The sequence below is a fragment of the Ornithorhynchus anatinus genome, chromosome 8 (genome assembly GCF_004115215.2).
Source record: "Ornithorhynchus anatinus isolate Pmale09 chromosome 8, mOrnAna1.pri.v4, whole genome shotgun sequence".
NCBI classification, from domain to species: Eukaryota; Metazoa; Chordata; class Mammalia; order Monotremata; family Ornithorhynchidae; genus Ornithorhynchus; species Ornithorhynchus anatinus.
In genome coordinates, this window is record NC_041735.1 from 166,771 (window position 1) to 179,498 (window position 12,728).

The window sequence follows — 12,728 nt, forward strand, 5'->3', positions numbered from 1 at the left end:
CCTTCCCCTCCCCTCAGCAGTGTGCATATTTGTATATATTATTTATTACCCTATTTATTTTGTAAATGATGTGTATATCTCTATGATTCTATTTATCTTGATGATGTCTGCACTAGACTGCTTGTTTTGTTCTGTTTGGCTTTGCTGTCTGTCTCCCCCATTTAGACTGTGAGCCCATTATTGGGCAGGGATTGTTTCTATCTGTGGCCGAATTGTATACTCCAAGCACTTAGTACGGTGCTCTGCACATCGTAAGCGCTCAATAAATACTATTGAATGAATGAGTGAACCCATGTCCTCTGACTCCCAGGCCCATGCTCTTTCCTGATGTAGGTACAAAGCCAATCTGGACCTTTCAGGACCCAAAATGGCCTTTTTTGCCTGAATCATCCCGCTTGTGTGTCTTCTCTGAGTACGTAGTAGCTGGATGATTGCCGCAATTCCTCTTCACTCGGTGCTTCTGTTAAAAGGGTAGACTTTCTCATTTTCGTTTGGAAAAAGAACCCAGAATCGGCGATGTTATTTGCGAGGAAGGTGGCGGGGACATTTTTAGCCGAAGTGTATGGACAAACTGGGCCGGGTGAAGACTGCTGCAGCTCCTCTGTTTTGCTTTCCTCTCTCCAGAACTGCACATTCCCAGGTTTCAAAGCCACCGTGCTTACAGATCTACCAAGACATTTGGAAGCTGCCCAGCTATACAGCTTCATTTTGAAGTTCCAGAACTTTGAAGTATGTTATCATTTCTTAAGTTCATTCATTAATGAGAGAATGTTATTTAATGAAAATAAGCATACACTGAAGGGAAAAATTAAACTTGGCCTGGTAACGTACGGATGTCAAGCTTGGGAAAAAAAATTGACTATAGACAAAATGCGTGTAGGCAGACCTTCTCCCTGTCCCTTGCTGTCATCTCTGGCACCCTGCTCCATCGATCGATCAGTCAATCGATGGTGTTTGTTGAGTGCTTACTGTGTGCCGAGCGCTGTGTTCTAAGCGCTTGGGAAAGTGCAGTGTAACAGAGTTGGTAAGCAGGTTCCCTGCCAATAAGGATTTTACGGTCTAGAGGTGGAGACAGACATGACAATAAATGACAGCTATGTGCTGTGGGGCTGCGAGTGGGGTGAACAGAGGGTACAGATCCAGTCGGACACGCATCATGGCCTAGTAGAAAGAACACAGTGTCAGAGGAATCAGAGGACCTGGATTCTAATCCTGGCTTCTCTTCTTGTCTGCTGAATGACCTTGGGCAAGTCACTTCTCTTCTACATGCCTCAGTTACCTCATCTTTAAAACGGGGGTTAAGATTGTGAGCATTTCCTCTTCCCAGGAACAGTGCTGAACTTTTCCTGGCTGTTAAGGTGAGCAGCAGTCTCAGTCCACGGGGCAGTCTGCCCTCTTGACTCAAATCCATCAGACCGGAGTCACAGATGCGGGACTCAGAGAACCACATGTATCCGTTTGTGGGAAGAGACTGTGTCTAACGTGATTATCTTCTATCTATCCCACAGCTTAGTACAGGGCCTGAAAAGTAGTAAGTGCTTAACAGATACCATTATAAAAAGGGCAAGGACACAAGTACAAGTGTAAGGACGGCTCCCACCTGCCGGGAACACCTGCCCCCTCTCCAAATGAGACGATCCTGAAGTCTCAGGTCCAGAGCTCATTCATTCTGATGAGAGACTCCATCATGCAAAATGGATGTGTATCTGGGGCCCAGATGTGAGCTTGTAAATCTTTTAGATGCATTTGAAATGATATGTTTGTTTTCTTTTCCCTAAAGGCGAGAAGTTTTAAAATGTGGAAAGCTCTGTGTCTCACAGAGGCATCTATTGCAATTTTCCAAGATTGCTTTTGGTGGTGTTTTCTTCAAAATTTTAAGGTAGAGTTTGAGGGTATTTTTGGTTTTGGCTCACCTGTGTTCAAGTCGAGATGTCCTGTGTCTGAAGTGAAATTAGGGAATTAGAAGTGAAAACGCTAGTGCGCCCTCTACCCATCCCTGACTGATAGTGGGTGGACTTTACCCTGCTGCCAGGGCTGGCTTGTGCACCATCCAGGCGTATCGCAGATATCAACACCACTTGGCTGTTCGGCGGTGACCCAGTGATGGTGGAAGGTCTCTCTCCTGTTCCGTACTAACCCATGCGCAAGTTAATGGTGAGAGGGAGGAGGAGTTGGGGAACAAGGCTATTACCTACACTGAGGTAGAGAGGGTCAGTTTTGAGAGCAGGTGGGCTATCTCTTCTTGCAAGGCAGCTGTGATAATAGACTGTGAACCCATATAGGACGTGAACTGTCCACCTTGTTATCTTGTATCCTCCCCAGCACCTATTACAGCACATAGTAAACGCTTAACAGATATGAAAATTACTATCGGAATTATTATTATGAATGGTGGGGAGGTAGGTGGTGGTGGGATTTTGGGAAGCTCGTGCCTGATGGTGTCTGTTTTACCAACAGAGCAGTTGGCCAGGTCGTCAGAGTTTAGGGAGAGGAGTTGGGGAGTAGGTCGGGGGAAGGGTGAGCTGAAGATTCCGGGAGCTGGGTAAAGATTTAGAAGGCTTGGTGAGGGGTGTTGGCAGGGGAGTCTGAGGGAGGAGAAGTGCTGCCGAGCAAAGGAAAAAGATTGAGGCGAAGGTGAGGTGGAAATGGCAGGTCAATCCAGGGCCCGGGATTTCCCTCTGCTGCCCTCAGTGGCTTGAGAACAGGAGCGGAGTGAGGGGACAGTGAGAGTGAGTGATCGATCCAGAGTCGGGGCTTGGTGGGGCGAGAGCCTTGGAGGAAGAGGGCGGATTGAATTGGGAGAGAAGGGTGGTGTTGAGGGTATGGATTTGGGAATCCAGTGAGGGGGGCGAGAGTTGGGAGGGGATCCAAAAGGGGTGTGCCAACCCAGGCCAAGGGGAATGGGTGGGTAGTTCGGACGTTAGGGTGGAGGGAGGCAGCCTTCAGACACTATTATGCCAGAAGAGGGGAGGTTCAAGATGGGAAGCGATGTCTTGGGGGTGAGATCCAGGGGGATCCCATAATGAAACCTCATCTCTCCCGATAAGGTTTGGCACACAGATGCGAGGAGCAGGCCCTTGACCATCCTTCATGGCTCTAAGTGCAGTGGGGATGGAATTAAGGGCTGGCTAGGGTGGAAGAGAGATCCTCAGGGAGTTGGAGCGGGACTGGCTTCCGTTAGACTCTCCCGCAATCCTTAAGTTGGTGCAGGCCCACCGGGCCTCAGAGCCCTGGAGCCACGGTCCACCGGTGATTCCATTTTCCTGAGCCGGTTCTGGGACCCGGGGGGGAAGCCCTCAGGAAGCAGGCCCTCGCTCAGACTGAAGAGCTGTGATGAGTCTCCAGACATCATTTAGTCCATCCTCTTGAAGCAGAACTTTCCTGTAAGTATATGTTCACCTCAGTCTGCAGTACTGACTCCCCGAGATACTGTCCCCACTCGGTTGCTATGAAAATATGGATTTGCTCCCTCTCTGTTTGCTTGAATGCAAAATAGGGTGCAGACCAATGACAGAGAAGAATTGTTGATTACCTAGGGCCACAGTTTCTCATACATACTAAAGAATAAATGCCTTCCACCTGATCCCACCACCCCTTATTTATCGATGAATCATTTTTAACGAACACTTCCCATGCACAGAGTATTGTACTGTGCGCTTGGAAGAGTGCAATATGCCAGAGTTGGTAATCATGCTCCTTGCCCATGAAGAGTTTACAATCTGGGGAGGGATACAGACATTACAGTAAATTATGGATTTGAACCCAAGCGCCGGAGGGCTGAAGGTGGGGTGAATATCAAGTACTTAAAGGGTACAAATCCAAGGGCATAGGGAGAGGGAATAGGAGAAATAGGGGCCATGTCAGCGAAGGCCTCTTGGAATTCTGTTACCTACGTAACTTATTTCCTCTGAATCGTTTTTGTCTTTAAGCCAAATAAGGAAGATCAGTATTCCCTGTTTGACCGAATTGCGGAAAGTTATGTGTCCCTCTTCCTCAGCATTCCCCCAGAGAAGAAGGATGCTTTCTTTAAGGTACTGCTGGCTGAGCCCCTGGCAGGGACCGGACCAAACAGCCCATGAGCAACACCAAATAGACAACTGGCTCCTAGAGCAGAGAAAATGCTTTGGGCACTAGCCTGTAAGCTCCATGAGGGCAGAAATCAGGTCTACTAACTCTCTCGTACTCTCCCAATCACCCAGTATAGTATGCTTCACCCAGTATGTGCTCAAGAAATACTTTTGATTCTTTGAATGGGAGAAACAATATAACATAAATACAGCAGGGTAGTGAGGGTATTGATTTTAAGAGCTCTTCCCCTGGTCTCCCAACCTGACCCTGCTCTCCCTCCCTCTTAGGCTGTGGGGCAGGGACTGTTTCTGACTTCATTATCTGGTATCTTCTCCAGCCCTTGGCACATGACACTTAATCGATGCCCAAATAATATTTATTATTCTTATGATGAAAATAGAGTGTTCAATTAAAGATAGGGTGGTGTGCTGACAACACTCAAAAAACCTGGACACCAACTTACTCCCTATACCTCAAATTCACCTCTCTCACTGCCAACTTCTCACCCGAGTCCTTCCTCTGGCCTGGAATGCCCTAACAATAATTATAATTATTATTATAGTACTCGTTAAGTGCTTACTACGTGGCGAGCACTGTTTTAAGCGCTGTAGTAGATACAAGTCAATCAGGTTGGACACAGTCCCTGTCCCACACAGGGCTCACACTCTTAATGCCCATTTTACAGATGAGGTAACCGAGGCCGAGAGAAGTGAAATGACTTGCCCAAGATCACATAGCAAACAGACGATGGAGCCGGGATTAGAACCCAGGTGCTTCTGACTCCCAGGCCTGTGCTAAATCCACTAAGGCCCATCTCCTCTAAAGGGCCTTCCCTGACCAGACCGCTCCCGCTCCCTTCTGCATCACCTTGCACCCTTACACCCTTTATTCACCCCCTCCCTCAACCCCACCGGACTTTTGTGCACAGCTAAACTGTATTTATTCATTCAATAGTATTTATTGAGCGCTTACCATGTGCAGAGCACTGTACTAAGCGCTTGGAATGAACAAGTCGGCAACAGATAGAGACAGTCCCTGCCATTTGTATTTATCAATATTAATGTCTGTCTCCCCCTCTAGATTGTAAGGTCATTATGGGCAGGGAACACGTCTACCAACTCTGTTCTATTGTACTCTCCCAAGTGCTTAGTACAGGGCTCTGCACTCAGTAAGCGCTCAATAAATACCACCGATCGACTGGACACGGAAGCCCACGTGACATTACTTGCTTTATGCCAGGCACGCAGTGAGACCTGATGATGTCATAAATGCCATTTCGCCGAAGCCTCTCTGTGTTCCCCTTCCAGGTCCCTGAGAACACTGAGCCCTTCCAAATGGTCTGGCAGAGCAGCCCCAATTTCATGTTGATATGTTCTCTTTGACAACACATTGTTCCTATGTTTGCTGCACCCTCCCCGAGGCTGGCACTGACTTTAATTCCATTTTCTTCCTTAATCCCAAGCGTCTCAGCCTGGGCTAGGTACACCCTAGGCGCCAGTAGGCACTTGGAAAATATCTTTGATGATGATAATGGCTAGTTGGGGAGCCTGCTAGAGCTGGAAAATGAACCACAGCTAGTAGTTTCCATTGAATTGCTTCTCGTATAGCTAGCCGAAGCAACTCAGTTCCGCACGGTCCACCGATATTTATCTGAGGAGATTGTATCAAAGGAAGCACAGAGATATGAACTGATGCGATCCAAAAACCTGAGAGTACCTTCCCACACCAGATATCGATAAGAGCTTCTGACAAGTAGCCAATGGGACTAATCTATGTTTTAACTGTTCTCTCCATCCAGTTCTCCTTTGGGAGCAATGCTCACAGACAGTGAAATAACTCACAGAGGGAGAGAGAATGAAAGAGCGTAAACCAAGGGCCTAGATGGTGCCTCAACTCCATAATCGTTCCTTAGGGAAAAAAATCAGCTATATTTTATTGTAAATCTCATAAAATTGTCCTATTTTTTTGATAGATCTACCCTGACTGTTTGTCACAAGCCATCTACACAGCCTTCCACGAAGCATTTCCTGACTCCAGCAAGCTTTTTGATGATGAGTTTAAGGAGGAAATAGGAAATATCATTTATCAGTGGTTCTCAGGTACTCTGAATTCAAATATCATTCAAATGTTCTCCCTCCACTTAATTCATCCAGAACTTTTCCCCTGACTCCCCGTGTCTGTCCATCCCATGTTCTGCTCTCGGAGATTCTGTCCTCAGGGAGCCAATCTGCCCTTCAGAATCTATTGAAGGGAAACTGTTACACTCAGGGTTCCCAAGGAGCAATATCCAACTTGAACCAAGAACAAGCAGGCGATGTGATGGGGGTGGTGCTCTCTATCTCTCTCATCAGCCTCTCTAGAGGGCTTCGTGTGACCTGGAGAGAAGTGGGAGAAGAATGCATTTCAGCGCTTTGTTTTTCTAGCACTCCCAGGAAGGCTGGAGGGAGGGTTGGAGAGTGGGAAAGACAGAAGGAGGGCTGGAGGGAAGATGAAGGGAGGACTGGAGGGAGGGATGGAGGGAGGATTGGAAAGAGGAAGAAAACCAAGGACCGAAGAAGGGATGGAGAGAGGGAAAGAGGGAGAGAGGAAGAAAGGGAGGGAGAAAGGGAAAGAGGAAGGGTGGAATCTCAGTCCCAGGTTTGGTGAGGAAACCCATCGTGGGAAGGTCAATGCCCAATATCACCACGGTGAACTGGAACTCAGCATTTCAAGAGAATTTCAAGCTCTTTGTTTCTGGGGTTTTGAAAAGGGACTATAGGGCCCGGTTAAGAATGGCATTGCAGCCTTTTAGGGATTCTTTCCCAGTAACTGAGAGCATAGCTACAGCAATTCTCCCAAGCTAGCTGAGTAAGAGCTTAGCACCCTTGGACGATCCATAAGAAAGGCATAGAATTTCCTCCTCTATGAGGATGATGATAGTGGTCCCCTTACTTGTGCTAAACCCACGGGTAGGTTCAACGAGCTCTAACCAAGTCCCTGAGCCATCCGAGGCTCACAGCCTAGGAGGATAGTAGGCCAGGTATTTTATCTCCACTTTACAGATGAGGAAACTGAGGCACAGAGAAGTGAAGTGACTTGTCCAAGGTCAAAGAGTAGGCCGGTGTCATATCTGAGACTTAGAACCTGGGTCTTCTGACTCACAACCCCACATGTTTTTTTCTTTAGTCCCTCTCCTTCCAAATCCACATTTCCTTCCAATTATGATTGTAAAAGGGAATGAATGTGTTGCCATATTCTAGAAACCTTAAATTTTCACTATTTTTTTTAATGGTATCTGTTAAACCCTTTCTATGTGCCAGGCACTGTACTTAACGCTGGGGTATATACCGGATAGTCAGGTTGGACACAGTCCATGGCCCGCGTGGGGCTCACAGTCTTAATGCCCATATTACAGATGAGGTAACTGAGGCACACAGAAGTGAAGTGACTTGGCCAGGTCACACAGCAGACAAGTGATGGAGCCGGGATTAGCCACAGAGATTCCCCCAGAATTGAGAGTTCAAAATTACATTTTTACTGAAACACTGAAATGAAACCCCCAGGCATCCTCACTACTTCTGATTGGTGAGATTCCTTTTGTCCCTAGTAATTATGCCGGAAGGAGAACAGTGGAACAAGAGAAACAGTGCCTCAACTGTTGGTTTACTGGCACCTCTTGAGCCGCCCGATTGTGCATTCATTGCCTTGGCACTTGGAGTCCAACCTCTCGAAACCATCACAAAAGCGCCCAAGGACTAGAGGTGAAGCTAAGCTAGCCCATTTTAGTGGATTTGGGCAGATCTCAAGGTCTACGACTTAATACGGTTCTTCCAGCTCATCCCAACAGTATTGGGATTTTGGAATGACTCGGGAACATCTCTCCCAGTAGAACGTGTTTCAGACACCTTGGATTTCAATAGCCCATAACTGTATTCACAATATCATCCACGCCACAAGAAGAAGCTCTTTCCAGATCATTGGAAAGACAGACGGTCACACACGCCTTATCTGTTGGCTTCACACCTACCCGCCTCAAATCCCCGCGAGCCGACTCCGACAAGTCGCTAAGCGGTTTTGGGGGGCAGCGTTCGTTGGCCCATCAGTCAAAGGAAATGTGTCAACCAAGGAGATAGCCAACAATTTTGAAAATGTTTCCAGTTGTTTATCTGCTCCCTCATCTCCACCCTGCAAACTGCTCTATTGGCAAACTCCGCCAAAGACTTCAGTGGCTGCCGAGTGGAAAAGTTTACAACACATTTTTATGCACTTAACTCAAGAACTTACAGTTTCTGTGCAGAAGTGCTCTTGAAGTTAAAAGTCACATTTGTAAATCTTTGCCTCTCCCCAAGGGTTTTCGCCTGTCATTGTAGATGCAGTCGGAAGAGAGTGAAATGCCGAGTGGCCATGGAGTCAGAGCACTGGCCCAATTTGAACTGTCCTAAACTCCACTTCTCCAAGCACTTAAGAAATCAACTTGCAACATTAATTTTCTTGGGATTGATAATCACATAAAAGGATACATCTCTGCAGTTTAATTTGCTTTTTGGCATCTGTTAAGCGCTTACTGCTACCAGGCACTGTTCTAAGCGCTAGGGTAGATACGAGTTAATCCGAGAAGACACAGTCTCCCTGTCCCACATGGGGTTCACGGTCTACTTAGGAGAGAGAACAGGGATTGAATCCCCCTTTTGCAGTTGAAGAAGCTGAGGCACAGAGAATTGAAGTGACTTGCTCAAGGTCACACAGCAGACAAGTGGCAGAGTTGGAATTAGAACCCAGATCCTCTGGCTCCCAGGCCCGGGCTCTTTCCACTGAGCCATGCTGCTTCCCACTTGACATCTGTCACCCTTCCACCTAGATATTCAGGGATATCCAGGCTGACCTGTCTCTTGGCCCAGCCTGCCCTGCACTGCCACTGCCCCGGAGGCTGGCCTCCTCGAGCCTCCAGGTGATCTCTTCAGGCCTCCCAGCATCCGGCTTCCCACCGAGCAGCTGCCTACCCAGGCTTCTGCTCTGTGGGGGGCTGTCTGGGTAGGCTGCGCTCTCTCTCACCCCTTCTCAGCATCCTGCCTAGCATGTACATGCCGGGAGGTGCACGACCGTAGTGCCGAGGAGCCGGCAGCGGAAGAGGGAAGGGGGGAAGGAGAGAGGGAGGGCGGGAAGGGAGAGAGGGAGGGCCTGATTGTGGCCCAGGGCCTTGCTGTGTGGGATCCTGGGTTGACCCTCCATAAATCTGCCCACAGGTGGTGATGAGGGAACTGCCCCAGAAGTCCTGTTTGAGAAGTCCTGGGCGGAGTCTGTACTAGGTCTGGGCCTCACAGCCAAAAAGAAGGTGGAGCACGACACTGCCCAGAGGCCTTCAGTTTGGTCTGAATCCTGATCCTCTCTTGCATCCTATACATAAATGTATAATTCAGTCCCACGCTGAACAGTTGATTCTGACCTATTCTAATCATTCACCCTGACTTTTTAGTTCTACCCCTATCGATTTGTGTTCTTCCTACTGCTCCAACAATTGCCCCGTATCTTTGTGCCTTTCTCCTTTGTGAGAGTGTAAGCTCCTTGTGGACTCAGGGGATGTGCCTTGTGCATCTGTTGTACCTTCCCAGACACTTATTGTAGTGCATTGAACTCAGCAGATGCTCAGTACATTCCATTACCATCATATCACCTCCAAACCTTGTGTCAGAAGGACACATAAGCCCTCTTGGTGTGGTTTTTCGAGCTCCGTGTTTATCCCAGCTTCCCTGAGCAGAGAGTTCTCCAGTGGACTACCCAGGTATCTAGCAGGATACCCAAACAGTTGCTATTTAGAGAGCTAAAATTAGGGAAGCCAAAGCTAAGAAGGCAGAGAAAGCATTTTAAAGACAGGATAAAACAAAACCTCAGACGATGCTGCAACCCGGCAGAAAATCGGGCATCGATAGCTGAGGGCAGACCGGAGGGGCACATGGCCAGAAAGAAGGGAGTGGCTAAGCTCTCTCTGAGCAAAAGCATCATATGAAGAGAGAAGGAGGCCGAAGAGAAAACAACACCATCTGCTATAAGCATTACAACAGCTCATCAAGAGATAACCTTTCTGGGTGCCCAATGTGGCTGGGGCTGTGGACCCCAAATGGGCTTTTTCAGCCATTCCTGCACTCAGAGGTGATCTGCACCATCAATGATGTCCTCTTGGAATACGAAGGACAACTGAAAATTTTTATATTATATATATATATATTTATATAAATAAATGCAGATATAAATATATATATATAAATAAATAAACAAAACCAATCCGGTAACAGAATTCAGTGACCACAGTAACCTTACAGTTAGGGATCCTTGATTGTGTGTAGGATTGGCCGGCTGCAAACTAATATCAAACCTCAGCCTGCAGCTTAATTTATCAAGCACCAGTTGGATGCAGAGCACCGAAAGCCTTTGGAGAGCTTGCAGAGGTGGAACCCAAGGTCCCTGCTCTCCAAGAGGTTAATGTCTCTGTCTGTCCACGGTGCTTTGCTGATTCTTGGAAAAGCAGCTCAGGACTCCCCCAACCGACCTCTGGCGCGAGCATCTCTAGACCACCGACACTGGTGGCGGGGATGGCCCTCTCGGACGAGCGGTTCAAAGACTTCGGACGACGTGCTCGACTTGTGGCAGGAGGAATTTCACCGAGCGTCAGAACCGTATGGATGGCAGTTCCCAGGATCCTCGCCGCATCCTCCAGGGTGGCTGTGTGGGAAAGGATGGCTAGAACTGAAGCTGCTCTTTCAGAGAGGCTTTGCCGTGGTCTCTTGGCTCTGACAGGTCAGCAGCCACATTGGGAAGTAACTCTGATGTCTCGATAAACTTGTCAGGGTGCTCAGTTCTGCCATAATGCATGCGTTCATTATGCATTTTGGATCAGACGCCACTGAGGAATGAGGGAGCTTTCTTCCCACATTGCCCATCCGACTCGGCGCTATGACCTACAGCGACAGAAGAAACTCTTTTGCACTTGCATGTGCTGGAAGTCAATCAATGATATTTATTGGGCACTTACTATGTACCATGCACTGTACTGAGTACTTGGGAGAGTATAGTATTGGTAGACATGGTCTCTGTCACAAAAATAAATTACCAGTTCAGGAAAAGACAAGGTGGATCTGTACATAAGTGCTGAGGGGCTGGGGATGAGGTTTGTGTCAAAGGGCCCAGGTGATGCAGAGGGGAGGGCAAATAGTGTGAGGAAATGGGGATAGTTAAGGAAGGCCTCTTGGAGGAGATATGATTTCATAGCGGGTTTGAAGATGGGGAGAGGAGAGTTCTGTCAACTAAGAAGGAGGAAGACAAGGCACAAGTACTACGATGCGAGTTTTCTATGAAGCCAGCTTCTGATGGAAATATTTTCAAATGAACTGGATGTAAACAGTCAATTCTTGAAATAGAAATTGCGGGAAAAAAGGCTTCAGGAACACCATCCTCACAAATGTCCTAGGAATGCTGATTGCCAGAGCCTAGCCTACTGCTGTTGACAAATGCTTCTGTCTCTACAATAGCCCCTAGTCAGACCAGTTCTAGGAAATGAATAGACAAAATGGGAAATTATGACATTGAGAGGAACCACTAAGAGGCTGTAACGTACTACATAATACTGTAAATTCATGTTGGATTATCAGAAATTGTCAAACGGAATACCAAAAGGAAACCAAAATGATTTCTGGAATATGCATTTCTTCATATCTCTGGAAGAAATTAAATATTTTGGTAAATGGCCTTATAATATTTCACTGCAAAGGAAATCAAAAGCCACAGTGTTATAGTCTAGGACTTTTCTAACTTGCTGAATTATCATCATGCAAGTCAGATCACAGTGGAAGAGTAGAGCATATTAACTGGAATCGTGAAATACTTTGTATTGCCAGAATGGGAACTATAATAAACATCAAGTACGTTCCCTTTTACTCACAAAAGGTAAATGCTGTCAGACACCATCAGAAAGGGAAGAGAAGAAAGAAATGTATCCGCTTCCCCTCTTCTGAGGGCTCATAGCTGCAATAACAGTTATGGGTGTGCATTTACTTTTTTATATGGTATCTGTTGAGTGTTTACTATGTGCCGGGCATTCTTCGAAGCTCTGGGGTAGATACAAGATAATCAGGCGGGACACAGTCCATGTTCCGCCTGGGGCTCACTGCCTTAATCCCATTTTGCAGCTGAGGCAACTGAGGGACAGAAAGGTAAAGTGACTTGGCCAGCGTCCCACAGCAGACAAGTGTCAGAGCTGGGACTAGAACTAGGTCCTACTGACTTCCAGTCCCATCTCTATCCATTAGGCCATGCTGCTTCTCAATTACTAGAGTAATTGTGAGTAAAAATGAGTAAAAGTAGGAGTAAAAGTAATGTATTAATTTAAATTAATGTCTGTCTTCCCCTCTAGACTGTAAGCTCATTGCGGGCAAGGAACCCATCTACCAACTCTGTTATTATTGTATTCTCACAAGTGCTTAATACAGTGCTCTGCACCATATAAGTGCTCAATAAATACAACTGATTGATTGATTGATTGAGCGATAACAGGCCAGTAGTTACATAAGATAGGCATCAGCAATGGTCAGTTCTAGTGTATAGCCCCAGCTAGTGAGATCCAAGCATACTTTGTCATTAGGCAGTTCAGCAAGGGGTCATAAACGATCCCTGTCTTTGCCAAAAGAATT

At 47.0% G+C, this 12,728-nt stretch overlaps 1 protein-coding gene across 1 annotated transcript in view; it reads left to right on the top strand.

Moving 5' to 3' along the window:
- The window catches only part of FAM227B (family with sequence similarity 227 member B), a 155,811-nt gene that overhangs the window by 19,126 nt on the left and 123,957 nt on the right, over positions 1–12,728 (top strand). The window contains exons 6-9 of the mRNA XM_029070351.2: positions 625–729; positions 1,781–1,879; positions 3,930–4,031; positions 6,041–6,167. Coding sequence (XP_028926184.1) covers positions 625–729; positions 1,781–1,879; positions 3,930–4,031; positions 6,041–6,167 — 433 coding nt within the window. The remainder of the gene's footprint in view (positions 1–624; positions 730–1,780; positions 1,880–3,929; positions 4,032–6,040; positions 6,168–12,728) is intronic.